Below are 27,705 nucleotides of genomic sequence, written 5' to 3'. Positions count from 1 at the left end.
CCTAACATATGCTGTATATAACATATAGTCACAAGAAAGTTAAAATAATGAAAACATTGCCACGTTTTAGGTCATAACTTATGATAACTCTAGTATTTGTTACAGTCAGTAACTTATTAGTTTAATTAAAATGAGTTTTCCTCTTAGAAGTAATTCAAAACAATCTTTTACAAAACATATTGTATTCCCAGGGCCGGCCCAGTGGCATAGCAGTTAAATTCACATGCTCCACTTTGGCAGCCTGGGGTTTGTGGGTTTGGATCCCAAGTGCAGACCTATATACCACTTGTCAAGCCACGCTGTGCCAGCATCCCACATACAAAATAGAGAATGATTGCCACAAATGTTAGCTCAGCGACAATCTTCCTCAAGCAAAAAGAAGAAGATTGGCAGCAGATGTTAGCTCAGGGCCAATCTTCCTCACGAGGAAAAAAAAAAAACCCATATTGTGTTCCTGTAGTTCCACTTACTACAGCTGAAAGCAAAGTCCACATTTGATTATGCAGTTTAAAAAGCTTCTGAGATGAGGCCAAGAGCAGGACCATTTTGCACAGCTATGCTTAAGAATAGAAATGTGGACATTTTAATTAGAATAAAAAGAATGGCACCATTAGCAAATAACTCTAGCATGAAAAATAAATGAGAGCAAAAGAATTCAATGTGACTTTATGCATGTTGCTGTGTACATTTATCTAAAATCTATAAATTGAGTTTGTTTCCACAATGTTTGAAAGTACAAGCAGATTCATCTCTCATTTCATTTATATTGTTTCTGCATACAAATACAATACATTTGCATCATCTTTATAGACAGTATATTAAAAAAATGTTTTTCTGCATGATTATCAAAGATTTTGAAACTTTCCATCTCCTAAATGGTAAGTTTCTCTGCTAGATAGTAAGCTCCATGAATTGCAGGGGATTTTTTTTCCTAAGTATTTAGATTATATACTTGACTTAAATATTTGGAGAGAGAGAAAGCAGTAAAGAAAGAGAGAAAGGTAAGGAAGAAGTGAAGGGCAGAGATAACAAGGACTAGAAAACATGGAGGAAAAACTTATTTTTAACATTAATCAGTACAATGATGTCCTAAGGTTTTACAAGAATTTGTAATACTTATGGAAAATTAGATAAATAAGCTATGGTTTCTATATTTTGAAAGTTATATAGAATTTAAAAATATTAAAATTTATAGGACCATGCCAAATATCTCATTTTTTAAACAGAATACACTGGAGATGTTATCTGTTAACAGTTTCTTTTTTTTTTAACCAAAAAAAGAAGGAGACTTCAGTCTTCTTGTACTTCCAAGCATGGCAGGAAAAAACCTCAATTTATAGATTTTAGATAAATACGCATGGCAAATAGTTCTTTTATCCACAATGGAACAAAGCTTATTTGCAGTTGATCAATTAGGTGTAAGTGGAAAGATAATGTAGTGATGGGCAGCCTGGAATGGACTAGACCAATTTAATACAGGATGGAGAACAGACTCTCCGTGAGCAGGGGAAGCAACAGAACCTGCTATGCACCAAATATCACAAGAAGTTGTTTTCATTTCTTCTCTACTTACACCCGCAGACAAGCTTTCGAAGTAGGTATTATTATGAGCTAGGAGTTATTTTCCACATTTTACAGATGAGTGAAGTAACTTGCAAAATGAGGATTTTAACTCAGGTCTGTCATTCATTCAATAAGCATTTATTAGGTACAGATAATGGGCTGAGACCCTAATTACAAGATCCACGGGTCCATGTTTTTCCCACTAAACTGTGGAGACATGTGACACAGGACAGGCTGGAGTAAGAGAGTAAGGCTACAGATGAGGAAACAGCAAGCAACCTAGTCGAGGGAGCATCAGGCCCAGGAGGGAAGCGTTCTCAGATGATAAAGAGCATGGCTGGAGCCCTGGACAGTTAGGAATGTCTGAGTAATTCACTGATTGGAAGGACATTAAGGAAACTTTAAAAAATCAAACAGGAACCCTCATTCATCCCTTCATTCATTCAACCCTTATATGTAGAATGTGCAAAGCACTGTGCCAGGGGTCCGGGAGGGCAGGGGAGAATGCCAAACCCCTCTAGCAGGAGGCCCTTACCCGCTTACCCGGAGTTCACAGCCAGGAGCAGTCACACATCCTTTCCCTTCTCACCTTTTAAAGCTTAATCTTTTGGAGAAACTCTGAAGCATTCTTATTTCAAAGCAAAATGTTCAAACATTTCTACTCAAAGCCCTTCATCCCAAGGGTTTCGGAATAGCTCACGACTATTTCTGGCTGACAACACTGCCATCCAGCCCTGTTTGAGAGCAATCGAAACTCACCGGCGATGCTGCAGGAAGTCCAGGAGCAGCGCCGGCTGGAGCCTGTAAACTGAAATGCCACCATGTGTTTGCGAGTTTAACATTTCAGTGGGCGGACGAGTAAGATGAGGAGGGAGAAAGACAAGCTGATTCCCTTCCTATAATAAACTCTGCTCAAAAGTCACTTTTAGACAGACAGAAGCTCAATCTTAAATAGTTATTTACAAAGAAACACTTTTATTTTAGTAGAATTTCTCCCTGCCCATATTTGTTTTCAAATTTGGTTTAAACAATTTAGAAATAAATTATCCAGATCTAAATCAAAGCAAAAATATTTACCAAGGTTGGTAATTTAATCATTTTAAGCAAAACGTCAAATCTAATATTGTTTTAATTATATTTTGAAACTATCAAAAATAATATAATGCTTGTGCATCCACCACCTGGTTTTAACAAATACAAACATTTAACCATATTTGCTTTTGATCTTTTCTTTAGAATCATAACCTTACGGATAAAGCTATGGGCATCCTCCTTCCTTAATTGTATTTCACACCTTCTCTTTCCAGAGTTGCAGTATAGCATCCTATGAATATTTTTATTCTCTTTCATTGTTCAGATAATGAAATTTATGATAGCATGCAATAAAATGTATTAAACATTATTTTAAAATCAAATTTAAATTAAATTGAGACTAAAATTAATAAGTGAAAAATAAAGGATGAGGTAATCATAAAGGGAGATGATTTGGTACAAGTTTTAATTATGAATGGAGTTAGTTCATACCAGCATAATTTAATCAACACTTCATTTTTATACTCAATTATAACAGAATAAACTTTGGGGACATCAGTCTGGAAAAAACTTTACAAACACACTGAGAGTTAATTCCATGAGGAAATGTTACAAGTATACAAATGTCACCTTATTTTCCTGCCTTTATATCATAAGATCAATGAAATCGATTGAAACTTGTGGATAGATATTTTAGTGTTCCACGTACCGCCCATCATTCATTTTCTAAACACACACACACACACACACTTACTCACTTACTGCTTATCTCTGAGTTCCCTGAGATCCTAAATTCCCTGAGAGAAAGAAAAACATCTTAGGTCTGAAGCTGGCATTATCTAATCAAAGGAGAGATCCCAGACCATCACGTGAAACTGCCTTTTTTCTCCGAAAAGAATTATCATGTGTCCTTATAGGAAAATAAATAAAATTAAACAAACAAATGAAAACCATCTTAACAATTTAATGGACAGTATTTTCAAACTAGCAATTTTACCACAATGCAGAGTCATTTTTTTACCTCCTGTTTCTTATATCTCATGGATAAAATGCAAGGGCGTGATGTTAAATTGCAGCTTTATGGAAAATCTAGGCTGTAATGATGTTCATACATATTTACTCCTGAAAGTCCTTTGCCAAATGAAAGCATACCAGAGGGCCAGTTTGTAAAATGTAAACATAGAGCTGCCTGGCTGACTGAAATGGGGATGGAAATCCCACAGCTGGGCCCAAAGGAAAATGCCTAAACGTTCAATCCCATTGGTCGTGACAGAAAGGAGTGAGTGTGAATTTAGTCTAGCATGTTATTCAAAGGCAACTGTTTTTTCCCCTAATTTCATTGTATTGTTTTTTCTTCTAATTTCTTATTCTGGGGTTGTCATGCCTTCTGACTTTGTTGTGTAGTAAGACCCATCTAGTCAGAGCGACCACACTTCTTGGTAATCACAGAGTCACCCTTGGTTATTGAATATGTTTTCCAGCTTAATGAGCAAGAGCATACACATGATGCTAATGAGGGATTTGTGCTTCAAGATACTTTTTAAAATGTACATGAGTAAGAAGAATTGTTTACTTTAATTATTTTAGGATGTAAATGCAGCTGCTTCAAAAAGGAAAAAATAATCCTGAGAAAAATGCAATTGTGATACGTGAAAATGGATCACAAGCTCACTCCTGCTTCAGCTCTGGCACATATAGTGAAGAGGGGTGAGGCCCCACACACCCTCTTGGAGGGCGCCTCTTCGCTCTCTAAGGCGGTGGGCATTCCTGGGCACTTGTTGCCACAGTGGTCTGAAACCCCTCCTGATCAGGCTGGGTATACGTTAGTTCAGGGACGGTTCTCTTTAGACTGCAGTTAAGGGTGATTACATGCTATCACCATCATGACAGAATCCTGCCTGCCGCGTCCCAGTAGCAAAGAAAGAACATTCTCTCTACCAGGAGAGGAAAGGATGCCTTCCTGAGTCGCACACACAGCGGCCTCCCCAAGCCTGGCTGCTCCTCTCATAAGTTTCCTATTTGGAACACAACGCAAGTCAGGAAAAAGAGCAGCAAAGGGCAGAACCGGAAGGGCATGTGGTGACATTTTTGCCTTAGTACTTCACTGTAATATGCCTTAAGAATCAAGCCACTAAGCCCTATTGATTCTTGCTTTTCTTCCCTAGAGTGAATACCTCACTCCTGGGCTTGCCTCGCTGGTCGCTCTGGCTGACAGCAGTAGCCTGGTGACTGGCCCCTCTGCCTGCACTCCACTGCAAGCGTAATCTTCCTAAAGCACCCCTTTCATCACGGTGACCTTCTCGTCACCCTGTGCTCAAAAAGCTTTCAGGACTCCCCATTGCCTCCAAGACAAAGGCCACTCCTTGGGCTGGAATCGAGGCCCCTTACAATCTGTCGAGCGTTGTATTCCGCTGCTTTTGATGGGAAGAGTTCGTTCCAATCAGACGGATCTTCGCGGTCCCCCCCAGCAGCCCGTGTTGTGTGCCTCCGCGCATTTCCTCATGTCATTCACTCTGACTACAGTTCTGTTAAATCCTACCCATCTTTTGACACAGTTCAGTTTCCCCCTTTTCGTGGCCCTATCTTGTGAGCATTAAAACTGGGAGTCCTATGGAAATTGGAGCCGAGTGCCTGGCGCAAGGGCTCCTCAGTAGTTTGATCCTTCGCACCGCTCTGTCTTGATTTTACTTGGTGAATCACTTCTGCTGACTGCTCCGACATTGATGTTTTTGGATCAGTCTATTTAATCACCTTTCCCTGCCACCTGACCCCACACACATATCACCTGTAGCATGGAGGAAAGCTTTTCAATGCGTGTCACTGAAGCATGTACATTAAACAAGAACATTAAATTCCTTATAATGGAATGAAGAGGAGAGAGAGAGTGTGGCTGGAGCCAGAGTAGTTGAGATTCCTCAGTAGGATATGCGAGCCACCCACCTTAGAAAGAGCAAAGGAACTTACTTAAATGCTAATTTCTGAGTCCCATCCCAGAACTATTGCATCCAAATTTCTCATAGAGAATCTTACATACACTAAATTTGGGAAATTTCAATCTTAGAGTGATAAAGAGTATTTATTCCAATTGCAGCTCACCACAGCAGCACGTCAGAATCACCTGTAGCATTTTTGATGACTGTGGTTGCCTTGGCCTCACGTCACACCTCCTCAGCAAGAATCTCTGGGTTAGGGATCAAGGTTGAAATATTCCACAGAAATTTTTAATCTGCACCCAAGATTGGAAACCGCGAAGCCAAACATTAATGATGACCAATATTTATTGGGTAATTACAACTTCTCAGAAACTTCGTTAAGCAGTTATTCTATTTAATCTCTACAATCCTGAGTTAGTACCTCCATTTCCACCTGGAAAAGTTAAGTAACTAGTCCAAGGTCATACAGCTAGTCAAGGATCAAGGCTCAATTACGCACAGATCTGATGCCACATTCCAAGCTCCAGTGACATTCCCCGTGTACCTTCATTATATCAGAAATTATTTCAAACCATGGCCATCAGTCTCTTTGCCAGGAATTGTTCCCCCTGTTTGATATGTGATTCTGCTTTTGAAACTTCTGACACCACCCAGCAGAAGAGTTTCTCAGCTCAGTTTCCCTTCATTGAGACACCCACTGACTGGCTGTTTGTTGACCTAGGCTTTTTCCAATCCTTGAGTCCCAATATTCCCAAGACTTTTCCTAACTGTAGGCCAACTTCTGTGCTTTACCGCCTTATAAAGAGATAGATATTAATGGCAAACAAGTTTTTTCCATGTACAAGATAAGCCTGGTCCTCCTTGGAAAACCTCATTGCAGTCCTGGGTAACCTGTCTGGAGAAGGACATTGTTCCATCCTCCTAAGTTTCAAAATTAAAAGGATTGCCCTTCTCAAATTAAAAAAAGTATTGACCCAAGCTTGCGCATGTTACCTGAGTAACAATATGGTAGACTTATTAGCCTTGCCTCTCAGTCAATGCTTTTCCGCACTTTGTATAGAAGGTTTAAGTTTTTAATGGATTTTCATGTATCTCAGTTTCTCCCTCACCACTCACAGTCATTCCTGAATTGTAGTTTCTGTACAGATAAAATACTTACAGTCAAGTTCCATCAAAAAGAGTGACGTGAAAGTTAATGAGTAAATGGGCTTAAAGTATCACAAGAGTCTTGAATGAAAGATGCGCACTGTTTTTACTGTTATTAACATAATGTAGCTCATCCATTAGGGTTCTGACGGAGAGCACAGACAGCGGATCTGACCTCTTTACTGGCCAGGCCAGGAAGGGACTGCATAAGAGCCCCAGAGAAAGGCTCAAGGGAAATAAACCAGTCAAGGTCCAAAACAACCCCCGAAAGCCACCCTTCCTGTGGTGCAATTAGGTGCTTTAAAACGGATCAGGAATGTTGTATGGTCAAAATTCGGAACAGACATCAAGTCACAGACCTTGCGAGAGGAATAAGTGACAGGTATGATGAAACAAAATCTAGTGAAATTAGAGGGCAGCCACAAACCAGACACATGAATAAGTAATTTGCTACCTGGCAGTGTTCACATCTTCACACTTTGGTGGATGATGAGACGTTGCTAAATACACAGGAAAGGCTTATTTAACTCATTGCCGAACATCCGTGGAAGAACCATTTCAACGGAGGCAGGGAACTAATGTCAAGCCCCCAAAATATTCGTGAAATAATTACGAATGTATGTGAACTGTCTTAGACACCACATTTTGCTTCCAATAATTTAGGCTTTTCACTCCATCAAGCGGTCTTCTAAAATTATTGGATGTTTCTCTTCTTTCTTACAATTCAGAGAGCTAGGGTTTTCAGTCAATGTTAATTTTCTTTGAAGAATTCTCAGAGGGTAGTATTTCCACATAGAGATCCCTGAAATTATTATTTTCAAGCAGGGCTGATTCTTTTTCTTTGTAGCCTAGAAGAAAAGAGATCTATGTAATCGCAATGTCAAAATGTCAAAAGACTGAGATAGGTTGAGAAAAAGAAGAAGGAAAGAAGAGAAAACACAAAAAAACCGTAAAGGCACCCATGCAGTCCTCAGCCTTACAAATCCTTGGCTCACATGAAATACTGTGACATGCTGTAATTAACTAGTTCCTCCTCTCAGAATGAATAATAATGCAATTATTTGCCAAAAGCAGTGAAGAAGGGATAGTTTCTGTTTTTAAAAATGTCTGCCTTTCATTTCTGTAAAAGAAAAACTTGAATTAATCTACAGAAACTGCTAGAGCATAGAATGACCTGCAGTTTCATTATTACACCGTATGATAATTCTTTTATCTTTTTATCAGAGCCTTATATTTTTCAGTGTTTTGAGATAGCAATAAACTGACAAATCACTACCTTGTTCAAATCATATTTGTTCTTAAAAACTGTACCTAAATACCAAAAAGCTAATAGTAACCTGGATGGTGAATACGTGTCCTTTTCACAATTGGACTTCGATGACATTGAGGCCACTAAGGGTTAGTGCTTTGTTTCCTTTGTCTGTGTAGACACGAATAAAAGGAGGAAGGCAAACCTTGGTTCTTCAAGAGCCTTCTCCTTCCTCAGAGAGTCCATGTGCCAAGTAGCACAAAGCTAGGTGAGAGTTTATATGAACATATCTCTGCTACATGTTGATGTCTAGACAGTGACTGTTTTCTTTGACTCCTTCCAACTCCATCCCACCATTCTCTCAGTAACTCATTCAACAGACACTTATTGAAGACTTGCTATGAGGCATGGTACTAGGTACCAAGAATTCAAAGGTAAAAAAGGCATGTTGCCCTTGAGAAAGTTGCAGAAAAGTAAAGTTGTAAACTAGGAAATAGGCACATTAACAATGCAGTAAATGCCACCTCAGAGCCCACTCTCCACACACATTCATACACATATTCATTCATTCATATAAACATGCAAAACCCTTCTGCCTCATGAATGTGAACTTCCAAAGATTCCAGATTCTTTAAAAGTTTGAAGCAGAAACTGGGAAAAGATTCAGTGCTAAAACTTTCCAATTTTGTAATTTTAGTAAAGTCAGATGGGATGTGTGTGTATTGGTCTAAATGTGTGTTTTATGTGGAGCCAACTTTATAAAGAGTTTTATTAAGGAAAAAGTATTCTGAACAACTGATGCCTTAAGTGTCAGATTAATTTAATACATATCAGATTAGTTACTCATTCTAACACCAGGTATTAGTTCAGAATGTCTTAAAAAGAATATTCACTGATATACCCCTATGATACTGAAAAGCCTGGATCACTTATTTAGGAAGACAGAGCTAAGAGTCAATGTGATTTAAATTCATAAAGTCATAATAAATATTCCAAGAGTAGACATAGCCTTGTTTTCTCAAGCCCTATTCATCCAAAGTATTCCTTTAATTAGTTAACAGTAGGAATTTGGGTCTGTGTTGTTTTTCATTGTACTGAGCAGTGTGTGGAACAGCGCAGGCTCTGGCATCAGACTGCCTAGATTTAAAATTAGGTTCTTTCCTGTACAAGCTGTGTGACTTCTCCAAGCCTCAATTTTCTTAGCTGGAGGATGGAGATAGTAATAGCAGCTACCTCATAGAGATAGAAGTGTGAAAGGAGTAATAGCAGATAAAGCATATAGCGCTGGGACAGGCACTACCATTAAGTAAGCAAGTATTATTATTATCATTATCCTCAAATTCAATTGAATATTCATTTGATCTCAGTAAGGACATTTAATATTTGCCAAGAAAATTATTTAGCTATCCTGTCTGTTTTTATGGCAGTATGGTGATGATAATTTATGTTAATTTTATCCTTTCTTGAAGGGTATAAAATCATATTAATGTGTTCATTCACTTCATTTATTTATCTATTGAACAAGTAGTTATTGAAATTTTACTGTATACAAGATATTGGGCAAAGCATGGAACTCAAAGATAATTTTACCAATAGAGATCAAGGTGGCCTCAGAGTTTCCGATCACGGCCCTGAGAGCCTGCATGGTTTTCTAAGGAAGCTGAATAAACTTAGATACAGAAAATATAGTAAATAGTGATCATATAATCAGAGTTCATGGGTCTTACATAAATATAGAAATGATAGGTCCTTGGTAAGCCAGTCACAACATTTCCTTTCTCCCAAGCTACATAGTTTTCATGCCATTTCAGCAAATTATTGAAGCTTCTTCCACTCATTCAAAGAAAGAAAAATATTCTCCGTAGGCTTCCAGTTTCCAATGGTTGCTGAAATTCATAAGCAAAAATTTTTTATTATACTCTTGCATTAATTTAATATATGCAAGGCCACAGAGGAGGGAGGAAAGATGGAGATATAATGACAGTATACAGTGGGGAAAAAGATACATATAATCCATGCTTTCATGAAGCTTATATCACAGCAAAACTATACCTTACTTTCACCTCAAGGAATCTAGATCTTCCCTTTGAGATGAGAATAGAAATGCAAAATGTCTATAACTTTTTCTTAGCCATTCCCTGAAAGGCTTATTTAAGGCAGCAAGAGTCAGGAATTTCCAAAGGGGAAACAAATCTTGAAAGGAGGCCCTGAGTGAGCAATGCTAGGAAAGGAAGGAAAGAAGATGTTGGCAGCAGAAAATCTGTGGAACTAAGGCCAGATCAGTCAAACTGGGAAAAAAAAAAAAAATAGCCACTTGGAAAAGGAGGATCTTGTAAGACATCCTGAACAATTGTTTAATTTGGTGCTATGGCTTAATTAAGTGAATTTTTCATGGATCATTGAATCTAGCCAATTGAATTCAACCAAATTTTCTCTTCCCATCTCTGTTCTCATTTCACCATTTTGTTATGATATCAAATGGGTTTCGGAACTGCCAATCATTTCTTCATCAAAGTTATTGTGGTGTACAGCACTGAATTTCATTGGACTTAATCTGGAGAAAACTGCAAAGCCCTTGATATGTTACATAATTTACTATTTAGATAAGGGAAAGAATATACTTTTCTCTTTGTTCTTCTGCTGCTAACAGATAATTATTTCAGTGTCTTTCAAGGAGATAGACCCTAGAGTCTAACACAAAAACAGTCAAAAACTAAATTGACTTGAAGGTAAATGAACCACTTTTTTAAAAATACAAAATTTTGTGACTTTTTAAATTATTATTTATTAATTTATTTATTACCAACGGTTAAGGAAAACAAGTCTGATCTCCAAAGTTACACTTCTCTAAACCCACTGTGGAAAGGACCAAAAGCTCTTTGAACACGTAGGCAGCTCCTACTCTCAGGTTTTTCGGATGCCAAGAATCAGCTGAGGTAGCAATGCTGTGATCCCGGTAGCTGTCATCACATACAGCATCATGGCCAAGGTAGGAGCACCACTCCTCAATGACTTAAGCATTTCGAGATGGTTACCATCTGTCGTTGCTATTTGTCCCCAAATAGGTGAAAGTAAAAATAACCAAGTGTTCCTAAAGCAATTCTCTTACCAAAAAAAAAATTAAGTGCATTAGCACATTTCCTGCTAGCATTTTTAACAGAGATCTGGGTAATTCTGATACAGAATGGTCCGAGAAGCACTAGTGTGTAGACAAACCCACTCACCAAACCCATCAAGCAGCGATTCCCAGGGAGTGAGATTGGTGCCAGGCTGACTGCTTAAGAAAACAGAGTCCTAGGCTCTACCCCTAAATTTACTGGGGCCCAGAAACCTGCTTATAGATTGATATATTTAAAAGTTTTCTGGGAAATTCTAATACACAGCCTGCAGTGAGAGGAAGGGGATGATATTTTCCTCTAACACAGCCATAGGGAGTCCTTGTTCCGCAACCTACTAGCTCTCTGATCTTTCGTAACATCATTGGTCTGTAAGATGGCTGTTGTGAAGATTACATAACGCGATGCGTGTTAGAATCCAGCGTGTAGTAAGCTAGTGGTCATTGTTATCGTAGTATTATATGCCTAGCTCTAAATAAAATATACAGAAGTAAAATGTCTGGTTCGCTACTTTGAGAAGCATGCAATCTATTTAGAAAAATAATATAAATATTAATAAAAATTTAAAATATGAGTTTATATTCTGAGGCAGTAACATATTTGCACCCCTAAAAAAAATCAACACAATATTCTGAGTAACAAAGTAGATTGTAAAATACAGGGAATTATAAGAATGTGGGAAAAATCATGTAAAATTTGCTTTAAAATGTCTAAGTTTTCTAGTTCAGGTGCCCTAATTCTTATTGACTCACCAAATTTTTATTCATATTATAGAAAAAGATTAAAATCATAAGTGATAGTCAACTTGTATTTATTATTTAAAACTAGAATTAGAAAAAGAATAGTATATATCTGAGAAAGAGGTCCATGGGATAGGTTTGAAGGGGCCAATGGAACCCCTGACATTTTATGCAAAAAATTGTTTATATGAGTATGAGTATTTCTGAGGAGGGATCCGTATCTTTCACTTGATTCTCAAAGGGTTTTCTGGCCCCCTCAAAAGTGTGAAGCACTACTGAAAATTCCTGTTTAGCACATTTTATGCTCCTCCTCATGTATGCTGGAGAAATTTAACTCCCAATTGCCTTCCAAATAATCTCCTTGTTTTCCTTCTCTTAAATGTCCTCTGAATCATTTTCCTCAAGCTTTCGCCATTCAAATATCCCGAGAAAAGAAGTGACAGTAAGATTTATTTAAGGAAATTGTAAAGCAGAGTTTCGTAGCTACCTCAACCCATTCAAAATCTGCAGGCATCAGCGTGGAAGTTCATGTACACGTTTGAAAAGTTTCAGTGGCAGAGATCAACTGATGACTATTTTCTGAGTTTTCCCCTTTGATTTTGTATCCATTTCTCAGCCTTTTGAATTATTTTTGATTAGTTCTGTATTTCTTTTCATCTCAGGTAGAAAACTGAAGGAACTTCCCCAGAAGGATACAATTCAATTTTGCCAACTTGCATTTTGCCAACCTGGCAATTCTTCCACTTTGTGTTTTATTTATAATGTGGTAACAACACTATTGATGTTACACATTCTTATTTCTCTCTTCCGTTAGGTGCGTGTGCAACATTGACTGTTCTCAAACCAACTTCAATCCCCTCTGTGCTTCTGATGGGAAGTCTTATGATAATGCATGTCAAATCAAAGAAGCATCATGTCAGAAACAGGAGAAAATTGAAGTCATGTCGTTGGGTCGATGTCAAGGTAATGTTCCTACCAAAATTCATTTCAAAGAATGTTTTTAGTCTCTGTGTAGAAATGAGAAGTGAAGAAAACTCCTTATTAGGAAGCTATTTCATTTTCTGAAAGGCAGTCTGATTCACAATGGATAGTAGAGTCTACTAGCATTTTTGGGAAGAATAGAAGTTTGAGGGCCTACCAGCAACCGTCCACGTAGGACTGTATCTTCATAATACCATAAACACAGAAACCAATAATCAGAAGATAGCAGACATTCTCCTTGCAGGGGAAAAAAGGAAAGTCAAAACCATTTTTAGCAAAGAATCTAAGGATTTATTAGACAACCTCAAAATTAAAAGCAAATCATACCACTTTTATGCGTTGATTCAATAGAAATATTTCAAGTACATTTTTAAAAGCAGGATGTACTAGGATGTTCTACTTTGTTTTTTGTTCAGAAAGAAACGTTTTCTTCGTTTTTGACTTGTTATTCTTTTACTCAACCTATCTCAGTTATAGTTGTGAACTTTCTTGCCCTAAACTTTAGAAAGCTCACATTATTCTATTATTCACTCTCAAACAAAAATTGATGTTGTAAATCTGTCTTTGTATAAAGGTTGCTTAGAACTATAGTTGTAAAAATTCCTTAATTGCAATGAAGATACTGTTGGAGAGATAAGTGTGACCGATATTTATGAAAGTTAATCTTTATTGTTAATTTTTTAACACAGATAACACAACTGCAACTACTAAATCTGAAGATGGGCATTACGCAAGAACAGATTATGCAGGTGCGTGATATTTTCTACTACAGAATATGAGCATGTCAATAAAAAAGTCCTGGGGAATCATTGTTTGCCATTGATCCTGAGTTCAACCTTGCAAGACTTCTGACATGTGCTAGTCTTCTCTTGCTTAGTTCAAACTTTCAACAAGCAAGAGTAAATTTTTGTTGAAGCAAATAAGACACTTATTTTTTGCCAGAGTTAAAGCAATTGTCAAAAATATCATAAGATCTAATTAACTTGTTTTGACAGTACAAATAGCACAAATGACAAAACATTTATCAAATTAATGGACATCGATGGAAATTAATGCAATTTTTGACAGTATATTGTAATAAATGTAAATGTTCTTGTTTGAATTTTTATAAAAGTCAACAATAAAAAAGTTTACTAGTCTCTTTAAAAAGCTAGAAAGAAAGGACAGCTATAACTAGTAGTGAAGGCTGTCTATATTTAGACACAAAGTTAAAAAGGTATATATAATTTACTTTTTAAAATTAAATACTTTCAATTTATTTAAAAACTAAAATGTAGCTTCTGACACGTGCAAAATTATAAAGCATTTTATTTTAAAATGGAAATTTTATTTAGCAATTATAAGATATTATTATGAGGAACATTTCTACCTAATATAATTTTCCTTGGGTGGGAAATAATTTATGGGTATGCAAATAGGATTTTAATAGATTCTTAAATTTGGATAAATTTAGGCTAAAATATATAGAAATAAAATTATTGAAGTTGATAATATGTAGGGCTTTTAAAAAAAATACAGTTTTACCTATGAAGCATTTCTAACTAGATTTATGGCCAATATTCAATCAAAAAGAATTGCCTCGTCTTTCAAAATATATACTACCATTCATTCTTTCTGAAATTGCATTTCTTTTAACAATATTTCTGATGTTATACTTATATATAAAGTAAATCTTGATGAAATTTAAAAATAAATTAATCAATCAGATGTTTTACTTATGGATACCTCAGACCTCCCAGAATTTGAGAATAAAAGAATTCTTTTTTTTAACTTTTCATGTTTATCTTAATGTTTTTCAACATGTAAATAAAACTTTTCATGTGCTAGAAGCCTGGAATTATCACAGACAATGAAACATGGAAACCCATTAGTTCTACTGTTCTGTAGCTGTTCCCAAAGTGTCCAGGAGAGATATTAATAGATGTTCCTTGAAAATAGTAGTCCGTGGACAATAAGTTTGGGAAGAATCCAGATAAACAAAGGAATTTTTTACTCAGAACTTTTTACAGCTCTTATATGCACTGTAAAATTTTTAACAGACACACTTTTTTTTTTTTTACTCTTTGTTGGGGAGAATTTCATATATATACATAACGCACACAAGTGTCGGCTGTATAGTGTCATGAACTCACATGTACTCATCACTCTAACTCAGTAAAAACAAGCCATGGCTAACCTAGCCCTCTCCCCACCCCTGTCCTCTTTCCCTACCTTCAAAATAGGTGGAAATAAATCCCAGGAATCGCATCATTTCATTGATAAATACTTTAACCTGCATCTCTAAAAGATCAACCCTTTTGTAGCAAAATTACAGTGTCATTATCACACCTAAAATAATTGTGAATAAATCCTTATACTTCAAGCTTGCCATTCCTAATTAAACACTGATTGCATAATTTAAAATTCCCCTTAAATTTGATTTAGAAGTCTTTATCTTCATTGATGATCTTATTAAAATACAACATAGACCCCTCTTTAGAAATTATTTAGATAATAATCTGTTCCTGAACATTTCTGAGATTCCAATAGTATTTGCATTTTCCTGAATTTTGGGACACAAAGTTTGGAAAAAGTAAAAGGAACCAAATGGAGACTCCGTATGTCATTGTCCTCTTAATTTCTGTTTCACAAGCTCAAAATTCCCAAAGGAGGAAAAACAGGAACCAAGTGACTCACATTCCTAGAAGTTTGCCATGTGCTCACAGCTCATTTAACATCACAGTCACTTCCCTCGTGAGACAAGCATTCATGGACTCTCCCACCAGAGGGAAGTACTGATCTTCACACACGCTCATCTTTTCCTTATATGTCTTTAATGCCATGGGTTACAAACCTTTAGCAATTCCCCCCTCCGCTTTTCTTTCCTTTGAGCCTACCTTAAATCTTTTAATACAAGAACACACATTTCTGATTACAAAAATGGAAATATATTTTAAAGAAAGCCTAAATCTTAAAATAAGTATGCTGTGCCTTATTTTTAATAGCATTTAAAAGAAAGAGACTCCAACAAGGAGGGACTGATTTATAAAAAAAAATAAGTTCCCGTAAAGGAGCCCTGCCTCCAACAAGACTAACGGGCAGTAGACGCAGGCGTGAGCAAACTTGCATGGATCTGTGACTTCCATGATCCTTACCTCACCTAACTACCCTTCACACCAGGAAACCAAGGAATTTGCCAGATCCTCCCAGCTGGCGGTACTTTCTGGTTGGGTCTGACTTGGGTTTCTGTTGTGCTCTCTCTCCTTTAATGAGACGGAAGGATTAGTGAGTCCCGAATCAAGAGCTTCGGATCTTTGTTTCAAGGCAGGGTGACAGAACTGCTATCTGATAAGCCAAACGGGCCACTTAGTCTTATTCTCCCTTGTCAGTCTGACTGGGGCTTAGCTTTCAGTCTTTCTCTTCACTCGCAGAAGGGTTCAGAGAACATGATTTTATAAAACCATAAAGCTAGGGCTTTCAAGGATTTCCATTGTTTCAAACTATTAATATTAAACTTTCCTTTTGGAAGTTTTTAAATAGCAAATGGTTTACACTTCTTGAAATTTGCAACATTTTCTTTAAAAATGTATATATTCCCCTCATGTCTTGTAATGAGAACAACTGAAGTTCAACTATTTTGGTTTTTCACCTCTGGTATGTGTATTTTCTGGTGGTATTGCTTTTCTATCTAAAAGTCTGGTCATGCTTCAGAAAAAGTGGCTACATATTTTTCCAGTAAAAATGTACTTAATTTTATAAGTTGAGAGATGTAAAAAAACAAATAACCATGAAGTTAAACTATTTTGTCTTTTATCATCTAGAAAATGAAATGTATTTTCTTTTATGACATTCTGTATCAGTTTCCAAAAGGATCTGCAGTGGCTTATAATTAAAATATATTCAATGAGAGTGTTTCAAGAGAAATTGAAAACATAAAAGTAGAACTTTGAGGAAAATAACTATATCAGCAACATAGACTACTACAGCTACTGCCTTTAGCCCTCAGCTTCCTTGCAACCAATGTAGAGAGAAATTACGATGGAATCAATTCATCCAGCGAATATTTTCAGAGTCCCTGCTATACGCTCTCCACTGACCTGGGCTTCACCAAGGTGAAGACGTCACCCAAGGTCCCTGCTAAATGGAACTTAGCTTTTCGTTGTCTGATAAAAGTAAATAACCAGTACAGAGACCAAAGATGAAGTTCCCCTAGTGCTAAATTCTAAAGGAAATGTTTAGCATAGATCTTTTTATAAGACATCACTGGAAAGCATAGGATGGATAAAAGCTTCAACAGTGATTTTTATAAAATATGCCAGGAGGCTCTTCATATGGCTGGGGATTTTTTAAATCAATTTTTGATAACATTCTAGAACATAGCATTAAAATATGTATAACTCAATGATACTGTTTCTATGGCAGACTAAAGTAATGAGTTACATTTGTGTATATTTCTGGATTAGAAAAAATAAATAATTAACACAGAATACCGAGGGAAATGGCTGTGAGGGAGAGCATGTTCAGTTTATCCTCCTCATGTGTCTACAGGTTCAACAGGAACTAAATAAGATAACAGTCAGAAAGCCCGAATAAAAACAGAGAATATGTTAGATTATAGTATGTATATGGGGGTAAAAATTTCCTGTTTTTATTAGTTTGTAATGAGATAAGTAAGCCCTGAGTCACCTCCATTCTTGGGAGGGAGCGAGGGTCTCCCTAGCTCTGAGTCTAGGTACAAACATGTATGGAGTCCATGTGTCTACTTGTTGCACGTTGCACTGGGACCATTCACCCTTTCTTGTAACATTTAGGGAGGATTAAAAACCTTTTCCTTATCTTTAAGCAATAATTTAGATATTAAGCTCAGGTCTGCAATATGAAAGAAAGAAACCAGAAATACACATGTAAACTAAATTCTACCCATCCTATTGTTATTCCGTCAACCCATTTTTCCACACTAAGAGGGAACTGACATCTTGAAAGGGTATCTAGATAGGCTAAGTGAATTGTGATAATAACTCGTTCTCTGTAGAAGCCATTGCAATTTACAAAGGCTTTTTCACATATGTTGTCTCCTTCAGTCTTGACAACAGAAATGTGAGGGAGATACTCTATGCATTTGACAGGTGAGAAATGAAGGTTCAGGGAGATTAAGTAAAGAGACTACGTGATGGAGCGAGGGTTCAAACCATTATTGCTAATTCCAGAATCCAGCCAAGTGTGAATGGAGAGGGAGCAGGGGAAAAGTGTCACTGTCTAACATTCTTAGGTGCTTTGGGACTCACTCTGCACCTTAAAGGTTAACTGCTTGGGAGTTCCAGACTCAAAAATGTTTCACTATGATGTCTACATTGCTGTGAGATGCTGGAAAGAGTTACTTTTCTCTCAATTTATGCCTATATCTTATAAACATCCTATAAGTGTTATGCTGTTTGCTTTTAAAATTCTCTTGTTCTGTTTCCTATTTCCCCACATGGACAAGAGAAGCCAAAGAGAACAGTGTTTGCTACCAAGTCATCCAACATTAATAGAAAATGTGTGTGTGATATTTTGTGGTTTTACAAAGATCCATTCATATTACCTTATTTGCTCTAATGTCAGTCCAATAAAACAGTGTTGCAAATACCAGAGGAAATAAAATTGAGGCTCAGAGAAACTAAGTGGTTGACCTGGAACTAGACATGGTATTTTGACGTATTGACCACCCACCCATGCAAATAGGACACTGGCTTGATTTATTAACTATTTGCCTTGATTGTTCTTCCACTCTACATATATAGACACGAATACCAAGTGGGTACATATCATATTTATAACATGAATTAATTCAGTCATGTGGCAAAAATCTGCATTTAAAATGGAAGCTTTTTGCATTTGCTCATGAACAAGAGGAGCGCTTCACTGGAAAGCATGTTATGTCTAGGCCAATAATTTGATCTGTGGGAAATAAATAAATAGCAGCAAATGCAGGCAGCAGCTTGTAGCACAAATATTGGTATCAACAGTGAAATAAATAAAAATGTTTGCCCAGACTATTACAGTGCCACCAGACTAGCCTAGAATATTTAAGCTCAGGAAATGAATTAAGATGTCAAGATTTTCTCAAGGTTTCTGAGGGAAAGTGTCTCAATTCAACTATTTCCCCTCTGGGATTTACATTAGAGTCCTGCAAAATTCATGAAGCTTTCTATGAACTCTAACTTCCAATTTTTCCTGCTCTCTTGAACTTCTGTGCTTTCATTGTTTTCCCCATAAAATCATGTAGCCAGTCATCGGTAATATTATGTTATGTTCATAGTTATAGATAAACACAGAAATAGTATTTGCAATACAGATGAAGATTTTCTACTGAAGAGTTGCCTTGGGCCCTGGTAGACACTCTGGGAAACTTTGTGTTTATGCCCCAGTTCGTAAATGCATCCTGCATCATTTATGGGCACTTTTTCCTACTTTCCTGAAAGGCTTCTTTCTGCAACAAATTGTTCACTTTGAGGTGTTACTTCTCTACCTTTCTCTTCCATAAGGGTGAGGCACCCAGTTTAGAAGTCAAAGCCATGTAATCAGACAGGGCTGAGTTTAAACCCTGGCCATGCTATTATTGATTATTTAACCTTGAGCCAATTAGTTAACCTTTCTGAGCCCCAATTTCATCTGTTCAATGGAGATAATAAACCTACTTGCATAGGGTTGAAGTTTGAATTAAAAGACATTATGTAAGGCATTAGCAGCAACTAGTAAGCTAACTATTGTTATTATCTTCCTTTCCGTCAGACAATTGAAAGTATATTTTTATGGGAAATATAAGACGTGGTATGGGATATGGTCTGTTCATGTGATATGTGTTCAGAGTTTTTATACATATATTACCCTTTATGAACTCATCCAATTGCAAGAAGTTTATTTTTTTTCTGTTTGAGTCATATAACAACTTGTTGCAAGAGACTTTGGCTAACTTTCTACTTCATCTATAAAGAAATATTTATTAAGCATCTACCATTTTTAAATCTTCAGTACATTGATATGTCTAAATTTTCACATGGCCAATTTTTCGGTTTTCATCCATTCAACATAATTTTACATATGGTATATTTTGATCACTTTAAAAGAATATGATCACCAGATTATTTCAACATGAGATTCAAATAGAAATTTAGTAATAGTATGTAACATTTGACAGAACTGCAAGATCATGATATCACTTATATTTCTTTTCTATTTGACCTTAAAAATTAGTCATTTGTACCCCAAAGTATGTGTTTGAAAGACCTACACATTCATTATTCACAAGAAATTTATGTAATGGGTGACCATGCTGATGGGGAGATGTCAAGCAAAATTAACTGGAATGTGACATATGAGAATTTATTCTGTTTATGCAAAACATTATTTTCACTCAGAAAAGTTAATGTTCACACATCATAAATCAACACACACACACACACACACACATACACCTTAAAGAGGCAGAGCATCAAGGTCAGAAGAGATGTTTTCAACAAAAACTGATCACCAGGGAAAAACAAGTCTACCTAGCAGAGGAGGAAAAGAAGGAAAGCTGTTTCAGCTCAAACATCTAGATGTCACTAGTGAAAGTGACATAATTATCCACCTTAATTTACCTTTTTACCTTAAGCATATTATTTCCATTCCTGGGAAAAGTAACATAAGTGTGAATAGAATGTGTGAAGCTGATGTCCAAATGCTCTGTATAATGTGTGAAGTTATGTCCAAATGCTCTGTATAATGTCAGGATACATTGTTTTCCATAAAACTAAGAAATAGAACTCAAGCAGTTTCAAAAAAACAAACTATCCAGAGCACTTTGATTTGCTGCTTTCGTTAATGAGTCTGACATGCCCTAAATATATGAGCCAACATTACCAAGCACATTAAAAATTCAGTTCTCACATCTTGACGATTTGAGACTGTGTACAAACATAATCAACTAAAAATATTTTTAAATATCTGTGAAACTAAAATCTCTCAGAAAAATTGCATTTCTAAACACTGTTGCTTGTTTCACGGGTCATAGCTTGTTCCCTCCAGTTGATCATTTGGAAAATGCTTAGATTTTAGTTTGAACTCAAATGTAATCAAGAGGAATCTAACTTATGAGCCAAACTCCAGGCGTAACAGTGTTTGGAAATCAGTGATAAGGCTTGAGAGAAGGGGTGGTCCAATAACTTGAAAGTAGCAATGAGGACCAAGGAGGACAGCACCCCCCCACTGTGAGTCCTGACATGCAGGCGAGGAAGGTAGAGAATATGGCCACCTTGTGAGAAAGCTGAGGAGATGTGGTACTCTCAGGGAAAGCTAGTGCTTTACTGTGCAAGAAAAGAGATGAGAATTTCAGTGAGGCATCTGAGGATAGAGGGGAATTTGCCAATTATGGAGCACGGTTCCGGGTGATCTTTGGGAAGTAGTTGGAAGATGGGAGCAGAGAGATGGGTTTAGTCAAAGGCAGAGAAGCAACAAGGGCATATCATGAATATGAAAATTCGGTGAAGATGGACAGCTGGGACAGGACAGGGTGAGAACTAGATATTGACTAAACTCATGATAGAAGCTTTTGGACTTGTAGACTCAGAAATCTAAATTTTCAACACACCAAAAGTAAGCTTTTTTGCTCAGCAGTGAACTCAGTTAACTAAATTCAGTATCTGTGTATTGATTTGCACTGAGAAAGAGTTACCTAGAGGACATGGGTCCTCTGACCAGTGCATTCTCTTCTTACAGTTGAATTCTCTGAGAAGCCCAATTATAACGAGGTCGCTTAGTGTGCCTGAATGGAGCATATATTCTTTAGATGTTTAAGGCACCAAGCTAGGACAGCCTTCTGCAACTGGTACACAATAGGGATGCTCCTGCCCTCAGATGAATACAGACAGTAAGTGCCATTGGCCAGAACCTCCTCTCCCGTGGTCAGAGTTTGCACTAACACTATTGGCCTGTGTGACTCTCCTTTGTTGAGTTCCATTTCTGGGTAGGTCTTGTCCAATCTACCTATTCTCCTAGATATAGTAAATTTTGTCAGGGGAAAGTTGAGGCCTGCTCTCCTGGAAGCCATTTCATAACTTTAAGGCTGTCTAGTGCTCTGGAAACACAGGGTAATCCTGCTCTCCTAACTTCTGAGTTCCTCTGGGGTCTCACTCAATAGCCCCCAAGAAAGGACAGTATTAGTACAGAATGTCAATATTAGCCATGTTGGATTGGGAGGTCCTTCTGCATTGTGTAAACTTCAAAAGTTTTTACACAAAGTTAACTTTGAAAGCCATGTTTTAACATATAATCCAAAGAAGTTTGACCAATAGCAAAGAAAAATGAATAAATTTTAGAAAGCAAGTTTAATATCTTTGGTATGTTCTAAGATAATTCTTAGCATTTATGCTAATAAATATCCTTTATGGTAACATTGTTAATGTTTAATTTTATAAAACATAAACAGAATGAGTTTATCAATTATCCCACCAAGAATGAGACAGAGGGCTCTTCAAAGTGTTGTGAATGTATTATCCATCGTTTGATTGTGTCACATAATATTTCTGTAAAATATAAAAATTCCACTGCTTTTATTCTTTCTTTCTCATTTTCTAAGATTCAAAGCTGCATGTGTCATACATCAGAAAACCCCCTTCCAAGAGTATTTCATTAAAAAAATTCATTTAATGATGGAAATAGATGTCTGTTTAACAACAACAAAAAATTTTAATTAATTTTTTAAAAACCATTCAGAAAGTGAAGCCTAAAAGTGAAGCTCCATTTGTCCTCTAGAAATTAAGTATTCCAGAAAGATCATGTTATTAGTCTACAGAGTTTAAACCAACAAGCAATTAGTGTTTTGTCAGGCAATACACATTCAAATTCACTTTTTCAGATTGACTGTTCATGTACTGTCACAATTATTCTACAAATCTTGCACCACTGGGTTTTTTCCTATTTACTTTTCTGTTATTTAAAGAGCCCCAGGGAAGTTGAAGTTTTCAGTTGTTTGAAATAATCTCTGAGCAAATCCCACTCCTGTCCCCTCACTTGTAGCCACTCACCCTTCCTCACAGTTAGCATGAATGCCTTTGTTTCTGATTTTTGATGAAATGTAGCTATGGAAGCATGAGGAAGAACCAACAGGCAGGCCAGGGAAACGTATCTAAAAATAGTTTTAATAAAGTGTCTATGTTGTCTTCTATATGTAGATCAATTAATAATAAGGATAACACCTCGTCAGTAGTGATAGGAAACCATTAACTCTCACTTATCTAAGTAGATTATCAGGACTACATTCTGACATTCAAGCTGGCTGCTTTTTGCAATTTAGCGTGCTCCTTAGCTATTCCCCTTAGCCAGGAATTGGTATGTGCTGAAGAAAAACAGTTAATCATAATGTTATCCTAAGAAAACCTTTGCCATCTTCATTAGAATCATTATCATCATTATCATCATCATCCTCATCATCATAATTCCCTGATAAGGGAATTAAAGCCACTGGAATAAGATCACTTAGTTCATTCCAAAGTCAACTAGAAATTATATATGTGTTATCTATTGTTTTGGAGTCTCTAAAGGCTATTCTCCAATGATCCGAGTCATCATATTTATTTCTTAATTTCATTTGAATTTCAGACCAAATGACTTACAAATAGCATTTTGTAGGAGAAAGAGCCTGGAGTAGGAATGCAGAAACTTTTGACTTAGTCTCCTCTCTATTTTACACTCATCGAAATTTACATAGGCATTTAGCTTCTTAGAACCTAAATTTTCTCATCAGTAAAATTTGAAAATAAGATTAGGTTATAATGATGGCTCTCTAGATTTAAGATTCTATAACCAAGTATATAACTTTAGTTCAGAAATCATGAACTTGAGGGAAATGTGTTGACCACTACCTTAGGGCAATGGTTCTCAACTGGGGTGATGTGTGGCAATGTCCAGAGACATTTTTAATTGTCTGGGGCAGAGGGGGTACTACTTGCATGTAGTGGGTGGAGGCCAGGGATGCTGCTAAACATCCTACAGTGCTCAGCACAGATCCCCACAACAAAAAAGTTATTCAGCCAAAATGCCAATAGTGCCAAGGTTTGGAAATCCTGGTTTATGGTATTGGGAACTATGGGAAAGTACACATTACATTGGTTCTAGAAATTAAGTGGCAGTATGAACTCCAGAGCAGGGCTCCCTAATCACTTCTCAATTCTCCTGTGCCCCAAAAGGAGACACAATCCTAGACAGAGGATCGGTGGCTTGGTCCAGGTTTCTTTTCATCTCGCTGCTTCAAACACATACACACTAATTTAAAATGATGGTAATCCCATAAACAGAAATATCCTTTAAGGTTTCACAAATAAGAGGGAATATCTGTTTCTGAAAAGGCTTATCAGAATGATAAAAATTAATCTAGCTAAAATGGAAGTTAGACTGATGGTTATCATGAGTTATTGAGGAAAGTCTCATAGTCATAATTGGATCTCATCTTACTCAGTATTCCTAACTAGTATTGTAATAATCTGGGTCCCTGCTTTGCTTTTGTTCAAAGCTGTGTCATCTTTTTGTTCATATTAGCCACTCCTTACGCATTTTGACTGAATTGCTGAACTAAATACTGCCTGTTGGAAAGATATTTAATGATGTTCTCTGAGGAGGCAACAGCAACCATTTCAAAGCTTCTTTTTATTATTCCACGGTATAAATCTTTGTAAATCTTGGTTCATAGGAATATATTTAAAACCAACTGTCTAAATTCTATTGGAGTTTCCAACAGGAATTCTTAAGACTGAAATTGTTGTGTTGTTTGCGGAACAAAATCCTTGATATGGCATTAGAATCAGGTATTCATGAAAACCTTCAATGTTGAAACAGAAGGAGAGCTGAAGATGTCTCTTAATCGGGAACTTAGTACTCAACTAGACTGCCACATTCCTCAGGGAAGGACACCAATGTGCAGTAGCATGCATTGGTAGTGCGACACCAATGCGTTGTTTCGTGGCAGCCAGGCACAGCTCCCCCTTGGAACGGAGACTAAAGCCTGCTGCCTCGGTTTGCTGTTGTACCTGGTGAAATAAAGTTATTGGTTTTGCCACAAGGACAATGAGGATATTTGTTTAAAAAGACAACTTGAAAAAACAGCAAAGACAACAGGAAATGATAAATGAGCGAGTCTTTGCTACAGTAATTACTTTAGTATTGAAACAAATGAATAACTTTCACAGCAATGCTATTTTCTGTCTTAGATTATAGTGCTACCTATTCATGCAGTGTGTGTACCATTGGCCTTTATACCTTACCAAAAAAAATACCTAAGAAGGAAGAGTTGGTAAATAAATTGTCTGAGAGGTTTGTGTTAATGTTTTGAAAAAGTTATGATGTCTTCTTTGGAAACAGACTATATCTCTGGAAGTTGGGACAATTTTTTTTCATCTACACTGGTTTTATGCCAAACATTAGCCATTGAAAAAAAACCGAAGTAAATCTTTCTGGTATAGACAAATGAAATAATGTACAAGTATCTATGATCCATTTATTGAATGTTATTCTGTATATGATTTGTTAATTCCCTACTGAAATGTTTTGATTTTGTGGAAAACACACTGGGCAGGTTATCAAAAGACCTAAATTCTAAACCCAGCTACTCATTTTATAAATGTTATATAATCTGGGGAAATCTCCTAACTTCTCTGAGGATCTTTAAAATGGAGATTATATCTTTTCTGCCTTTTTCACATATTTTGGAGATGAAAACCCTTTGTGAGACGTGACTCACTATGTAATTACAAGGAATTATTATTGGCAGAAATTTAGGATATGTATACTTCTTATTCTAACATGTTTTCCATGTTGTCATCAAAGTTTTAATTATTTTTCCAGATTGAAATAATTATTTAATTTGGATAGCATAATTTGATCTAATTTTAACACAATTCAAACTGAAGATTTTTTATTTTTTAAATTTTTATGTATTTATTTATTTTGTGTGTGGGGAAGATTCGCCCTGAGCTAACATCCATTTCCAATCCTCCTCTTTTTTTTCTTGAGGAAGATTAGCCCCGAGGTAACATCTGTTCCAGTCTTCCTCTACTGTGTATGTGGGATGCCTCCACAGCATGGCTGATGAGAGGAGTAGGTCTGCACCTGGGATCTGAACCCACAAACCCAGAGCCATTGAAGTGGAGCACAGGGAACTTTAACCATTTGGCCACAGGGCAGGCCCCCAAACTGAAGATTTTTGGATTCTACATTTCCATTTTCCTGTATGGCTGTATTAATTGAGTCATATAAAAAAACATGATGACAAGGCTGTTGGACTCAATAGTCCCTTGACTATGTATAAAGATTCGAATTTATACCCAGGTAATTCTGTTTCCTGCTGATTGGCTTAAGTCTTGTTCAGGTTGCATGTTCCAAAAGCACAAGGGCTGTTCCAGGCAACCATTCATACTGTTACAATGATTTTCTTCCCTCAACGTGTTCCAAGTAATGGAAGAGTTCATTGTACTCAACAGGTACAGAATGTTTCAGAATTTGAGTAAAAGTTGTATTAGTCTAAAGAAAGATTATTTAGTCCTGTTAAGAGAACTCTATTACAGAATTTGAATGTAGCAGTATACCAATCGAAATTATGAGTTAAAAATGTTAAGAGCTTATTCCAGATAAGACACATTCCATCATTCGCACATTTTGGTTATGAGTTTTACCCACAGAGAATTTCATCAATAAATACAAACAGTTCTAGTACTAGCAAAGGAAGGATTTTAGGTTTTAACTCTTATCCTCTCTGGGTAAACGGAAAATAAGGAAATAAACTCTGCAGTCACTTGTGTTCATGAAGATTAAATTCTCACCCCTTGCCCTCATATCATTGAGCCTCTATTCTGTATTTAAATTTCTTTGGAGAAGTAAATTGCCTGTTTTCTAGATCACCTGATCTATTAGTTAATAACCTTCAGTATAACAAAGGAAATGCTTTCTTTTAATAACAACGATTTTTTTCCACTGGGTCTTGATTTCCAGGGTTGCCCTTTATTCCGTTAAAAAGAAAAAGAAGAGAAACTTTTGTAGTTTACCTCCATAGCTTGTATTTACCTTTACTTATCATAATATTTTTAGTAGACGAGCTATTCAGGGTTTAGCGGAATACATCTACAAACTATTGTTAGGCTTTGTATTAAATTTTGAGCCTTGAAATAGCATAGTTCATTCACTGTTCTATGTGACATTTTAAAAACCTGAGCAAACAGTATTATTCTTGGAAAGGAAAGCCCTTTCTCACTAGATTCAGCATTTAGAAACAATATTGAATTGATTTGAATCAGAAAATTGTCTCAGAAAACCTGAAATGAATATAAACATTAGAAAGATGATCTCACCTCTTACTTCCTTGGTCTTGTACTGTTTCTTTCGAGTGGTTATTAATATGCACTCACTGTATGTGATCAGATCCATCCCAAAGCCACAGTTCGCTCTTGCTTTTGTCAGGGCCCGGGCCTACTGCACTCCCCACTTCAGATCTGTGCAAGGCTCCTGTGCCCTGGGGTAGAACTCTATTGTTCAGGAGAAGCATCTTATAATCGTCCTACCAGGCACTGTCATCTCATATGTCAAGATCGCTTGTATATTTTACTACTATTTCTTCACCCCCGCAAAAAGAAAACGGTGCTTTAGGTGAGCAAAGCTCTCCTGCCTTACCCTTCAGGCAGAATTCTTACATTCCTCAGGGTGACAAAGGTTCGTATCCCTTTCTGCCCCTAGGAGAAAAAAAATGACTGAGATGCATCATTAATCATGCAAACTGTCTACTGCAACAGTGCCAAGAAAATGATCTTTCCCACACCAACCATCAATATTCCTGACACCTGTCTAAAAACTCGGGTCATGCATATCCATCTGCCTTTAGAGAAGTGTCAATGTGCAAACATCCTTCCACTATTTTTAGGGTCATGTTAAAAGTATTCATCACCTGCCTGTCAGTTCATCCAATT

General features: G+C 36.6%; 1 protein-coding gene across 1 annotated transcript in view; it reads left to right on the top strand.

The window, feature by feature from the left end:
- Nucleotides 1-27,705, top strand: part of TMEFF2 (transmembrane protein with EGF like and two follistatin like domains 2) — a 227,806-nt gene that overhangs the window by 166,034 nt on the left and 34,067 nt on the right. Inside the window, exons 6-7 of the mRNA XM_014837534.3 lie at nucleotides 12,594-12,742; nucleotides 13,450-13,509. Coding sequence (XP_014693020.1) covers nucleotides 12,594-12,742; nucleotides 13,450-13,509 — 209 coding nt within the window. The remainder of the gene's footprint in view (nucleotides 1-12,593; nucleotides 12,743-13,449; nucleotides 13,510-27,705) is intronic.

This window comes from Equus asinus, chromosome 4 (genome assembly GCF_041296235.1).
Source record: "Equus asinus isolate D_3611 breed Donkey chromosome 4, EquAss-T2T_v2, whole genome shotgun sequence".
Lineage (NCBI taxonomy): Eukaryota > Metazoa > Chordata > Mammalia > Perissodactyla > Equidae > Equus > Equus asinus.
This window is presented reverse-complemented; position numbering and strand designations above follow the sequence as displayed.